This window comes from Pocillopora verrucosa, chromosome 10 (genome assembly GCF_036669915.1).
Source record: "Pocillopora verrucosa isolate sample1 chromosome 10, ASM3666991v2, whole genome shotgun sequence".
In the NCBI taxonomy this organism is placed as follows: domain Eukaryota; kingdom Metazoa; phylum Cnidaria; class Anthozoa; order Scleractinia; family Pocilloporidae; genus Pocillopora; species Pocillopora verrucosa.
This window is the reverse complement of record NC_089321.1, coordinates 6,167,595-6,181,076: the sequence shown is the minus strand read 5'-3', so window position 1 is coordinate 6,181,076 and position 13,482 is coordinate 6,167,595. Positions and strand designations below refer to the sequence as shown.

The window sequence follows — 13,482 nt, the reverse complement described above, 5'->3', positions numbered from 1 at the left end:
AAATAATAGCTGAAAGGAAAACGACGTTTTTTAAGAGCAGCTAAACAGGCATTATAGATAAAAGTATCCGCCTGAACTTCGGCGTTTTTAGTGTTTTTAAAGTCCTGTATCGTCGTAAATCCACCTACAAAACCAGCTAAATAGCGAGAAGCAACATAAGCACATCAAACGCTTGGAAATAAATAGTTTCTTCTAAAAATCCTTGAATGAATGTTTGAAAGCTTTTGGTTTTTACGAGGAAATTACATCACTGAAGTAGAAGACTACTGACCCTGGGAGGTAGAGCATCATCATTTATAGGCATCAAAAGAAACAATCTAACTTTTAGAAACTTTCTTCCACATGCTATTATACTATTAACAAATATGGCAAGAGGGGATCAATTTCCTCTCTTCAACATGATAAATGTTTTACTCGGTAATGACACAGGAAGATCTTTTCATCGTCTCGGCACGAACGTGTAACGAAGTAACAAGCTTTTCGCAACGGTCTCATAATCCTCAACCGTTTCATAAGCCATTAAAAGAAGGAACACAAAACCAAAATTCTAAAATTTTCTCACAGGCTTACAGAGGATTTCCAATTCCTCTCTCCACCCATTTTACCTCGCTTTAACCTCCTCTCCCAAAACTAGAGTTTGTAAACGAAATTAAATTTTAACTAACATACCCTCACTGATAACGAAGTACCTCGATCCTCTTAAAATAAAGTTAGAGTCAGATCTGACCAAAGGAGGGTTTTTCAGACTTTAATAACAAACAGCAAGCCAAGTATAGTGATAGAGATAAACACATCACTATCAAGAGTCGAAATTAGCTTTCAAAATGTGTTGACATATGATAATCTATAAGACTTGTCGTAAGACGTTTTGACTGCAGGAACAGGAACAACAAGTAAGCTACGCTAGAACACCTTACGTCGTGAATTCACAGAAAGTTCCGTATCCTATGTGAACCCAAATCGCTGGCAAAACAGCTTCGTCTGGAGCATACATATCTGAATATCAAATAAATGAAGATGAATAGTTTCTAATCTTTCAATGCAAGTTTGAAAGCTTTTATTGTTTGGATGGAGAATGTCTATCACAGAAGAAGGAAATTTAACTGGCTTAGAAAACGAAAAAGCGTACCACAGCAGGTTATCGAGATCAGGCCCAAACAGGTAAACTCGTAATTGCCAGAAAAACAACATAAAAACTGAAAGTCTTCGCCCCGTGGTTCGCGCAAGCCAGTGACGAAGACTGGTAACGCGACTGCGGCTGTTCGGTCCATCAGGAAAAGTTGATGAGAGACTCAACTCGTTACAGACCATTTGCTAACATTATGACGGAAAAAATTTAAGTACTATCAGTGCAGTCCTTGCTGGAGCGTGACACGGCCCTGTCCATTCTTATCGAAAGAGATAGAACCGGTCAGGGCCTAGAAATTGTCAGATCTTTGTAATTACATTTTAGTTAGTGCATGCTGTTGGTCAAGTCATAAAAGACGTAAAGTCATAAAACCACTCGGTTAATGTATTTCGTGAGCCTTATAGCTTTGGATCATTTCCTTTTCAAACTTTTCACTGAATATTATCGCTATCGGCATTTGTCATGCTAGAGAAACTATGTATATTTATATCAAAAAGCAAGAAACCTCAGAATAAGTATTGAATCTATAGACTTTATCGATCATGTAAGAGTAAAATTTCTGAATTGTTGTGGATATTGAAAGTAATTGAATCTTCGTATGTCTAATTTCATTTTTATGCTCGGTCTGATATCCGGCCATGTAAAGGCACAAAGGCAATAACCCTAGCGAAGCGATCATCTCTAGCACTCTTTGCGCGACGAAGTGAAACATTTAATATGACGTTGCAGTGGGGATCTAGAACATGGGAGTGAGCTTCGCAAAAGCTTGAAGGAAGACGAATGGCAAAACTGCTAATCGAAATTCATTCACTTTACAGAAATAAACGCTCATTGTGGGTTCCAAGCAGGTATGACATTGACGGTAGTTTTATGTCATTTAAAACATGCAGGTTTCAGGCCGATGAATTTGGGTTAACCGGCTGGGTGGACGACTTCTTATCAAATTGTTTTATTACGGACAAGTAACTAGTTAACCGATTTTTTTAAATTTGCATTTTACGAGCGTTTTCGCTATTCTTCGATATGTTGTCAAAAATTCTCGACCACATTATCGTAAGTTGTATTGCTTTTTGGAAACAGGAGGGAAAAATCTTCCAAACGGTGAGATGAGTAAACAATTCATTGTCCTTAACCCCTCATAACAAATAGGGAGTCTAGTTCTTCCGGCTGATTAGTTCAAAAAAAAGGAACTTTCTAACAAAACCATCAATATACGAGTCTTATAGTTCAGTGTATTAGATCAGGTAATCAGAGCAAAGAAGATCAATGTTTAAAAAAAGAGACCATTTCTAACATTTATGCTTGCGAAAAATAAAATTTGAATATATGCGCAGCTCTGAAACGGCCCTGAATTCTTATCGAAAGGATATCACCTCAGTCCTAGACTCGTTAGAAGTTTGTAATTACATTTTTAGTTTAGTGCTTGCTGTTGGTTCAAGAACACATAACGACTTCGTTAAAACCCTGCAAATATTTTGAAGTGCGTGAGCAATTAAAGCTTTAGATGAATTTTTATCTTTTCACTGAATATTATGTGTCGGTTTGTCACGTGTGAAATATATGTATATTTATATACGAAAAAAAGCTCAATAGAGGACTTTTTCTAGGTTTCCACAAGTTCATCGAAACCGGCAGGTGAGCGATTTCGAGCATTGAGAGAGTACTCCAAAGTTCTTATTTCGTATGGCTAAATTCATCCTTTATGGTGGCTGATATCCGGCCCATGTGAAAACACTAAAAAAAATCCGTATCGCTGACAGACAATGAGGTTCAAACTTTCCTAGAAGGGGAAGAAAAATGGCAATATACTGAAAAAAAAAACGAAAGTTGCGTATTCAGTGGCTTTGATATCCGGCTTGGCAAAAGGCCCTTAAAGGCCTCTAGAACATGGGAGTTGAGCTTCGCAAAGCTTGAGAGGAAGACGAATCAGCATTTCTTCTTGGCTGAGAATGAAAATCGATTATTTTGGAAGATTTCATGCCGATGCTATGGGGTTATTTGGGTGGACGACTTTTATCAAAAGACTTTTCTGTCGGAAAGGAGAACTAGTCAACCGATGAGAATTTTTAAAATTTGAAAATTACGACCATTGTTTTTTTGTTGTCAAAAGATTCAATGCATTTTTCCATCTTGCGTTGTCATTGCGCCAACGCACTCTAAATCGTTATTCGAGGAGGTTGATTCACTTATTTTCATTCATTAATGAAGTCGGCTTTTCTTCCAAAAAAGGGCTATTGTGTTTATATGATAACAAAATAAAACAGGGTTGTAAGTTAAAAATGGAATTTCTCTTCTCGTGCTCAAAAAAGAGAAATTCCAAAACCATCTACGCGCGCCCATGTATAGTTCTATTTATTGATCTCCCCAACCCCCCACCCCATGTATTATTCTCTATTTAGCAAATGCTCCCCCCCCCCCCACCCCATTCGAGAGAAAGTAAGGCAATACTTAAGGCAATCATCATTCCTCACTTGAATTGCCTCATTATGTATATATATTTTCCATACGTTTAAAATACAGCCTTCAAAAAATTTTATGGACAACGTTTATGTAAATGATGTAAATTTCGAACACAAAAACTCTGAAACAAAATCGTCTCAAACAAAAAACAAAAGACTGAAGTGCGGAGCCAAAAAAAGTGTTCATGAGCACTACAGTTTGAATATCGCGTACTGTCTTTGGATTTTATATGATCGTGGGATTTGCAATATAGTTAGGCGATACGCTTCCGAATCGAGTTCTGGCTGAACGTAGACGAGTAGACTCAGGTTTGCAATTGACTAGCGATAGAAACGGTAGAAACAGGGTAAACGATAAAAATGCAAAAGTACTCCAAAGTTCTGCATTTTGTCGCTTTTAGAAAACTCCTTTATAGCGATACAAGTGCAAAATCGATTAGTGAGCTTCCATTCAGTTTTCTTTCTCTCTGAGTGGAAAAAAAAAAAAAATCGAGGATGATGACTGAGATAGATTCAGCAACTCAGATAACTAAGAGAAAATAGATAGAATGGTGAACACACTGGCCGATGATAAGGGTCTCAAAAAATAAACACAATAATGCAGCTGCTTGCAATCAGAAAATATACGACCCACTTGATTTTAGCCGATAACCAATTCATTAATATTTTTTGGTTTTTTCTACAGAGAAAGGCGCCAACGCACTCTAGATTTTCAAGGATGGATTCACTTATTTTCATTCAAAAAGTCGGAATTTTCTTCCTAGGAGAGGCTATTGTTGTTATCTTCAACCAAAAAAAAACCGGGTTGCTTGTAAATTGAATTTCTCTTCTCGTGCTCAACTCAAAGAGAAATTCCATATCTACGCGCGCCATGTTATTTTATTTTCTAAAGTTTTGTCGGCAAAAATTCATCTTCTTAACCCCTCAGATTCAACAACTCACATAGTGTCTTCCCGCCAACAATGTCAACCCACTCCGAGGAAGATGGGTAACAATAAGACGGAATCGTCCATCAGAGAGTGTGATGAAGCACCAACGTTACAGACCAATGGGTAAAAAATAAGCGGAAAAATAGAGAGATCTGAGATATCCGCCGCAGCTCTGTACTATCGGCCTTGAATAGTCTTATCGGAAGGGTATCACCTAAGCTCTAACCTAGAAGTTTAATAATTATATTTAATGAGTGTAGTGCATAATCCTGTGTGGTCCAAGAACACTAGTGACGTAAAGTTAAAACCATGCAGAATATTTCCTCGCATGTCTTTTAGCATTTGGAAATGCCGACTATATAATCCTAGCATGACGAACGCCAACTATATGCAAATAATATATATATATATCCTCAACATGTCCGTCCCTAAGCTTCGTAGTTTATGGGCAACTGGGTTTTATGATGTCTACGTTTCGGATTGATTGGCAAACAGAAGTAAGGACTTCCGCAGTTTTAAAAAGAATTGAAGTGATCATAATAGTTTCTAGATTAAAGTCCATGTTTTATAGTCTAAACACGATGTGTGTCGTTATATACACCTACGTGTAATTGTTAGAAATATATTTTACAAAGTAATAATAGAGAACTTTTTTTCCCAAATTTTCCACAAGTTCATCGAAACCGGCCAGGAGTGAGTGACCGTGCATTGAGAGAGTACTCCAAAGTTCTGTATTTCCGGGCTTCAATAACTCCCTTATTATCACATAAACTTCGGGTGTTATACATGGATTTCCAGCCCTAAAGAACAAGCCCGTCGTAAACAACACACGCGAAAAAATATCGTATTTTTTACGTGTGTTGATATAGCCAAGCAGCCGGTTTATCCTGAAAGACTCTTCTTGTCTGTAAAGGACAAAGTCCATAAATGAGAATTTTTTAAATTGAAAATTACGAAACCATTGTTTGTTTTTTTTTGTGATTCAAGCCCATCTTTTCCATTCTAAAGAGATCAGTGCCAACGCACTCTTCGATTGTTATTCGAGGATTGTCGATTCATTACTTTCATTCCTTAATGAAGTAGGCTTTTCTTCCCAGTAAAGGGCTATTGTGTTTATATGATAAACAACATAATACATGGTTTGCTTGTAGATATGGAATTTTTCTTCTTGTGTTTAACTTGACATCTCAGCTATCGAGTTAAACACTCGAAGAGAAATTCCATATCTACGCGCGTCAGGTATTATTCTCTATTTATCATGCTCCCCCACCCCCCCCTTCATTCGAGAGAAGTAAGGCAATATAATTATGTGTATTTCCATACGTTTAAAATACAGCCTTTAAAAGTTTGGATTCGTTCATGTAAATTATGTAAATGAACACCAAAAACTCCTGGACAAAATCGTCTCAAACAAAACAAAAGACTGTAGGAGCCAAAAACACCTTCAAGTACTACGCTTTGAATATCGCGTACTGTCTTTGGATATTATATGATCTGGGATCTGCAATGTGGTTTTTACACTCCAGTCCCTGAATCGAGTTCTGGCTGAACGTAGACGAGTAGACTCATATAAGAGTTGCAATTGACTAACGATAGAAACGGTAGAGACATCTAAACGACTAGAGTGAAAAGCAATGCATTTTGTCGCTTTTAGAAAAACAAAATAGCGATACAAGTGCAACGATTAGTGAGATTCCATTCAGTTTTCTTTCTCTCTGAGTGGAAAAAAAATAATCGAGGATGATGACTGAGATAGCCTAACCAGCAACTGCACAAATAACTAAGAGAGAAATTAGATAGAATGGGGAACACTCGATAGGGTCTCAAAAATAAAACTTAGAACTTAGAGTTTTCAAATGGCAAGAATCAAAAAATCGGAATCATCACGAGGAGAGAATACTACCTATCAATATACTATCAACCGGAGTTGGAGTTAAATTAAATACAAATGCAGCGGTAGATCAAAAGAAATAAACGTCGCCGCGTTATTTTATTTTCTAAAGTTTTGTCGGCTGGATCATTTTTCCCGTTTAATATCATTTATTCTTAGGTACTAACCAACAGCTTTTAAAAAATTAAATTCTATGATCAAGGAAATAGCTCATCTCTGATAGTATTTTGCAGTTTGACTACGATTGAGTAACGGCCTTAGTCCAAATTAACGCACATCAGGTGTATGATCCATCTATAGTTTCGGTTCAGCCGCACTCAAATTAACATACTCTAATTACTTCCTTTATGATCCCGCCTGTGAGATAGTGAACGTGAGGCTGTCAATAAATGTCTTATTCATGAGAATATTTTAACTTAAGATATGAGATTACAACTGTATTAGTTTCAAAAAATTACACCGTCGAATTTATGACGGTACTCTTGAAGTTCTGTTCAGCAGGTTTGCTTTACTTATGACCTACCATGCAAGAAAATAAAGTCTTAATTAAGAAATTATTACATTAACATGATAAAGTTGGTGATTAAGTGCTGACTGTAAGAAAACCTTTACGGGCCTGTTGACTAATTATTTTAGCTTTATACCTGATCCCTACAAACTGGGTCTCATTCACACTCTTGTTGATAGAGCTTACAAGATCAACAACGTGGTTTTCACGAAGACATCTGAAAACTCACTGAAATCCTTAAAAAGAATTTTTTTCCAGCCTATCTGGTTCAAGGGTTGTCAATCGGTATCTCACGCTCACCGTGATGACTGCGATCCCCGGTCTCCGTTTCAGACACTACTACAAACTTTTATTTTAATTTATCTTACATCGGCCCTTTTGCTTTTGTCACACAAAAAAGGGTTCGGCAATTTCCTTAGTGTTATTGTAACAACAACGGTATAAAATTGCTTTTTTCATCTTTTAAAATAGGGGATGTGTTTGGTGTGAAAGACCCTATCCCTCGTGGGCTCCGTACGTGTGTGGTTTACAAGTTTTTATGTGTGGGCTCTAATGCCTGCTATGTCGGCGAAACCCCTCGACATTTATCCACACGCGTACATGAGCACTTGATCAATGATAGGACCTCTCACATTTTCAGACATTTACATAATTCTCCACAATGTCGCACTCTTTGTTCTGATGAGTGTCTTAACACCTTAGATCACGCTGCCATAACTTTTCAAAGAAAAAATTATTACCAAATGAAAAATCGACTAAAGAAATTTTTTAAGGAAAAGAAGAAAATTTTTATGAACCAAAATTAAAAACATTAAAAAAGATACCTCGTATTTCAATTTTGAAATGTTTTCTAAGCCAGTTAAATTTCCTTCTTCTGTGATATAACTTCTCCTATAAACAATAAAAGCTTTCAAAACTGCATTGAAGGTTTTAGAAACTATTCATCTTCATTTATTTGATATTCAGATTTTGATTCTCCAGACGAAGCTGTTTTGCCAGCGATTTGGGTTCACATAGATACGGAACTTTCTTTGAATTAACGACGTACAGGTCTAGCGTAGCTTACTTGTTGTTCCTGTTCCTGCAGTCAAAACGTCTTACGACATCTATAGATATCATATGTCAGACATTTTGAAAGCTAATTTCGACTCTTGATAGTGATGTGTTTATTCTCTATCACTATTCCTTGGCTTGCTGTTTTCTTATTCATTCTGAAAACCTCCTTTGGTCAGATCTGACTCTAACTTATTTTTTAGAGGATCGAGGTACTTCGTTATCAGTGAGGTATGTTAGTAAAATTTAATTCGTTTACAAACTCTAGTTTTGGGGAGAGGAGGTAAAGCGAGTTAAAATGGGTGGAGAGAGGTTATTGGAAATCCTCTGTAAGCCTGTGGATAATTTTAGAATTTTGGTTTTGTTTCCTTCTTTTAATGCTTATGAAACGGTTGAGGATTTTGAGACCTTGCGAAAAGCTTGTTCCTTCGTTACACGTTCGTGACGAGACGATGAAAAGATCTTCCTGTTTCATTACCGAGTACAACATTTATCATGTTGAAGAGAGGACTTGATCCCCTCTTGCCATATTTGTTATAGTATAATAGCATGTGGAAAAGTTTCTAAAAAGTTAGATTGTTTCTTTTGATGCCTATAAATGATGATGCTTACCTCCCTTTCTTCTACTTCAGTGATGTAATTTTCCTCGTAAAAACCAAAAGCTTTCAAACCATCATTCAAGGATTTTAGAAACTATTTATTTCCACTCGTTTGATGTGCTTATGTTGATTCTCTATATTTAGCTGTTTTGTAGGTGGATTTACGACGATACAGGACTTTAAACACACTAAAAATCGCGAAGTTCAGGCGGATACTTTTATCTATAATGCCTGTTTAGCTGCTCTAAAAACGTCGTTTTCCTTTCAGCTATTATCTGTCAATAATTCGGAAAAACTAAATTGGAGTTCTAATAGTGATAAGTTTAGTCTGCATTGCACTCTTCCTCAGCATGCTGCTTTCTTTTCTATTTGAAAACCGCCTCTTCCGCATTTGACTTAAACTCAATTCGTTGAAAGGATAGAAACACTTTCGTTATCAGTGAGGCAAGTTCAAAATATTCTTAAGATTCGTTCGCAAATTCTGCCTTCGATGTGATGAGGAAAACTGAATCAATATGGACGGAAATATGTCATTGATAATCTTAATAATCGTAACGCGACGAAAATGATCTCTTTCTCTAGTTTGTTACCTATGATATTGACTAAGGAAGAAATTTATCGGAAGCGAGAATAGACAATGATTAAACTTTCTGGGTGTAGAAAATAAAATATAAAAGATGTTTTTCCTTTTAAAAATGTTATTAATATTTCAACCCATCTAAAGTTAATTGGTCTTTGAAATTTTCAAGGCGGTAACAACAACAACCGTATTTCTAAAAGCGGCACCGAGAAGAGGAGCAGGTCTTTCTACTCAGTCTTTCTACTCTATTTCCGGAAGATCTCTAAATTTTTTGTTGCCGTCTGTTTTTGGAGGCTTAAATTTCGTTCAAGCAATGGAGATCACTTGTGGCAAAGCTTTCCGCTTATTCAGTGAATATCGAAAAAGTTTTATATCATATTTATCGAAATAAAAAAAACTGAACAGGCTGAATGATTAAAATTCCGGATAGGAATCTCGCATAAAGAAACATGAGGATCAGTTTAAGTCAATGGACGAAACTTAGTTCTTCACAACACGTTAAAGATGCGTAAAAAGCAATATTTGACATATTTCTTTATTGATAATATTGAAGTCATATTTCATTTTATCTCAAATTGAACTGTTTTCTGTTATTTTTATGGCAGCTAACAGAGCTCGGAGAAAATGCAGCCTTTCTCCTCAGCTTCTCAGTGTATTCCATGGCTTGTGGTCCTCATCATCGAATGTCTGGCCATTCTCATCCTTAATATCATCACCATTGCTGTTTTTGTGAAGAAGAAGCGGCAGCTACAGCGGCGGAGTACATATTTGATCATCCATCTGGCGATAGTCGATCTCTTGGTGGGCGCAGTCTCTGGGCCGCTACAGATTGAAATCAGAGTAGCGAGGTTCTGTCCTCAATGGAATTACAGACGAGAGACTACTTGGTCTCGTCATATATCTTTTGCATTTGTACATTTATTCTCGTTCACTTCCCTTACAAATCTTATTGCTATTTCTTTAGAACGGCTACACGCAACATTTTGTCCATTCAGGCATCGCTTTGTGAGGAAATGGGTTCATAGAGCCATAATTATTGTCATTTGGTTAATACCTATTGTTAGAGAAGCTGCTCAAATTTTTTTATGGGAAATTGTTGATGAAGTGGTAATTGCTACTTACTTGTATATCTTATTTTATGCAGTTTGCTTATTTTCTATCTGTGTATCTTACATCCTCATTGTTATCAAAGTACGATGTAGTCGTCATCCTCAATTCCGTTCTAGGTCCAAAAGAGAAAGAAAACTGACGGGTACTACGCTTATCGTCTCACTTGTATCTTTACTTTGTTTTCTACCAGCGATGATATATGGAGCGTGTCTTCGCCTTTCCTTCACTTGTTTTATGAATTTTCATATTCATATGGCTGTGACAGTTTTATTTTTAGGCAATTCACTTGTAAATCCTATACTTTACTCTCTTCGGATGCCAGGATTCAGAGAAGGTTTATTACAACTAGTGTACAGGGTCCCAGACCTTTCTCGTATCGCCCCAGCAAACCTGCCACTTCGAAACCTTAGTAGAGCGTAGATTGATGGTAGGAAAACTATATGTAAAAGTTTTCTTTTAAATAACTTAAACTTCTTAGCCGAGTAACATGCATTTCCATTTCATTTTTTGGTGATATGAGAGTAGACTCGAAGGATAGAAACGGTACAAACATCTAAATGATTAAAATGAAAAGCGATGCATCTTGTTGCTTCTAGAAAACTACACAACGATATAAGTGGAACGATTAGTGAGCTTCCGATCAGTTAGGTTTTTCTTTGTGTGGAACGAAAAAATCATCGAGGAATCTTCAAATAGCCAGTATAAAAAAATCGGAATTATTATGAGGAGAGAATACTTTCTTTTCCCATTGGAGTTACTCTTAAATTAAGTAAAAACGCACCGATAGATCTAAAGAAATAAATGTCACCGTGTTATTCTATTTTCAAAAGTTTTGTCGGCTGGGTCACTTTTCCTCTTTAATATTTTATATTGTCAGGTACTAACCGACAGCTTTTAAAGATTCAACTTTAGGATCTAGGAAATAGCTCATTTCCGATAGTATTTTGCAGTTTATCATGATGTACGATAAAGTAGAGAGCTTCGTCCAAATTAATTCAGTACAGTGTGTGTACGCTTTCATCCAAAATTTCGGTTCAGCTGCACTCAACTTAATATACTCTAATTACGATCCCGCCTGTGGGACAGTGAAACGCAAGGCTGTCAATAAATGTCTTACTCATGAAAGTATTTTTAATTTAAGATATGAGATTACAACTGTATTAGTTTTAAAACAATAAGACTGTCTAACTCATGATTACACTTTTGAAGTCTTGTTCAGTATGTTTGCTTTACTTATGACCTACCTTGTAAGAGAATAAAGTCTTTAATTGAGAAATTATTACCAACTTTCAACAAAGCAATCTTTATGTAACTCCATACTATAGATGCACTGTCTTTATCACCGCTTTAAAGATTTCTGTTCGTAAAACTTCTACCCATTTATCTTGCGAATACATAACTGGAAATAACATCCACAGCTGTAATTAATAACCTGAGTTAAGTTAGGAAATTTCTTGAACTGAATATAATAAGGAACCAAGTTTACAGGAGAAGTTTATTTTTAATAAAAGAAAATGACTAGTTCAGTGCAGATATAAGAATGTAAAATCCACCAGAGAAGTTTTTAAAGGAAAAGAGAGAATTTTTTGGACCATTCGTAATTACTAACACTAAAAAAATGCCTCGTATTTGAGTTTTGAAATGTTTTCTCAGCCACTTAAATTGCCTTCTTCTGTAAAATAACTGCTCCTGTAAACACCAAAAGCTTTTAACATTCCATTCAAGGTTTCTAGAAACTATTCCTTTCCATTCATTTAATATTCAGGTATTAATTCTCCAGACAAAGCTGTTTTGCCGGCGATTTGGGATCACTTCGAGACGGAACTTTCTTTTAATTAACGACGTACAGGTGTAATTTAGCTCACCTATTGTACCTATTCATGACGAGTTTTTTATTCCTAAATTTGTTATTTATTTGTTAATGAAACATCCATGGGATTTGAGGGCAGACACCACCAAGGCAAACACATCATCGACGGGAAATTACCAGTCAACGGAACGTGCACTTACTATAAATGATTCAGTTCATGTTGGTTGGTCATCTCAAGAAGAGAATTATTTTTTCTAATGAAACAAACATGGCTTTTTCATCACAATTGTACATGGTTTACGTTATATTAAATCTGCAAAGGAAAAAATATGAACGATCGAGACAATTAAATTTTATTATTTCGCGATTCATACTCAAAATTAGTTTGTTATAAGATAAAAACGCACAGTCTAAAATGAACCAACACCCTAAGAGAGATAGAACCAAATTAAAAAAGGAAAGGTTCTGCCTTCAGATAACAACAGCCCAAGTAGGACTACCCGTGGGAAACAGAACCAGGTGAAAAATAGGAAAGGTTCTTCCCTCCGATAACAAAAGCCCAAATAGGACTGACTACCCAAGAGAGAAAGAACTAGTTGAACCGGGTGACAAAATCGGGGACTAAAAGTTTAAAAAAAATGAAGATTCTTCCTTCACGGAGATAAGACAGTTAGTTAAGGACTGACGAGCTCTCGCATCTTCCGTCTTAGAGGGACGTTGTCGATTCTCTCCAAAACGTCTTACAGAGATTGAATATTTGGGCTTCAAGAGAATCAGAAACTGGCATTTTTGTCGCGAGTTTTATAATGACTTAGCGAACGACAAAAAGATACCTATTTCTTTGATCCGCGAGGCGATCAGAGCTCAGCTGTTTTGTTGTGAATACATTGGCACCAGTGTCACGCAAGCGTGGGAGCGAGGCACACGATCCGCACGAACAAAATCAATCAAGCTTCGGCGTCCGACGAAAAACTTCACTACTGTTGTTTATTCATAATATGTTTTAATACAAGGCCTCAAAATTTGGGATTGTTGGGTTGCTTTAGCCCTTCCATAGTGACTACGATGAAAATTAGGCATTTTTTGGAGTCTTATACCTTAAAATCGAGTTTAGGAATTGGTCGAAAGAACCTTCTTGGAGAGCGAGGTTTGCGTATACATTACACTTTCTGTTTTGTTCACCTTTCGGGCATACCTCCACCCATTACACAATAGCAGGTTTCTATCCTTTGGTTGAGAAAGATCGAATCTCACATCCGACGGAAGGTTAATCTGTTCTAATCTTTCAGATTTTTAAGATAATTAGCATGGAACATTTGAATTATGACAAGAGAGCACTCTCGTGTTCTAAAATCCTCCCAAAAATTTAGGACATGCTTATAGGAGGGCCAGTCTCAGCCAAAGCTCTCAACAT

The 13,482-nt window shown here is 36.5% G+C and overlaps 2 protein-coding genes across 2 annotated transcripts in view; both read left to right on the top strand.

Moving 5' to 3' along the window:
• The window catches only part of LOC131786990 (arf-GAP with GTPase, ANK repeat and PH domain-containing protein 1), a 296,718-nt gene that overhangs the window by 15,803 nt on the left and 267,433 nt on the right, over nt 1-13,482 (top strand). The gene's annotated exons all lie outside the window — the stretch shown is intronic.
• LOC131789191 (adenosine receptor A3-like) lies at nt 9,773-10,678 on the top strand. Its single transcript, XM_059106274.2, has one exon. It carries the CDS (start codon nt 9,773-9,775, stop codon nt 10,676-10,678), a length of 906 nt encoding a protein of 301 aa, XP_058962257.2.

Bases quoted from the DNA above. Each gene is read 5' to 3' on its own strand.
- LOC131789191 (XM_059106274.2), top strand. From the start codon at position 9,773: ATGCAGCCTTTCTCCTCAGCTTCTCAGTGTATTCCATGGCTTGTGGTC.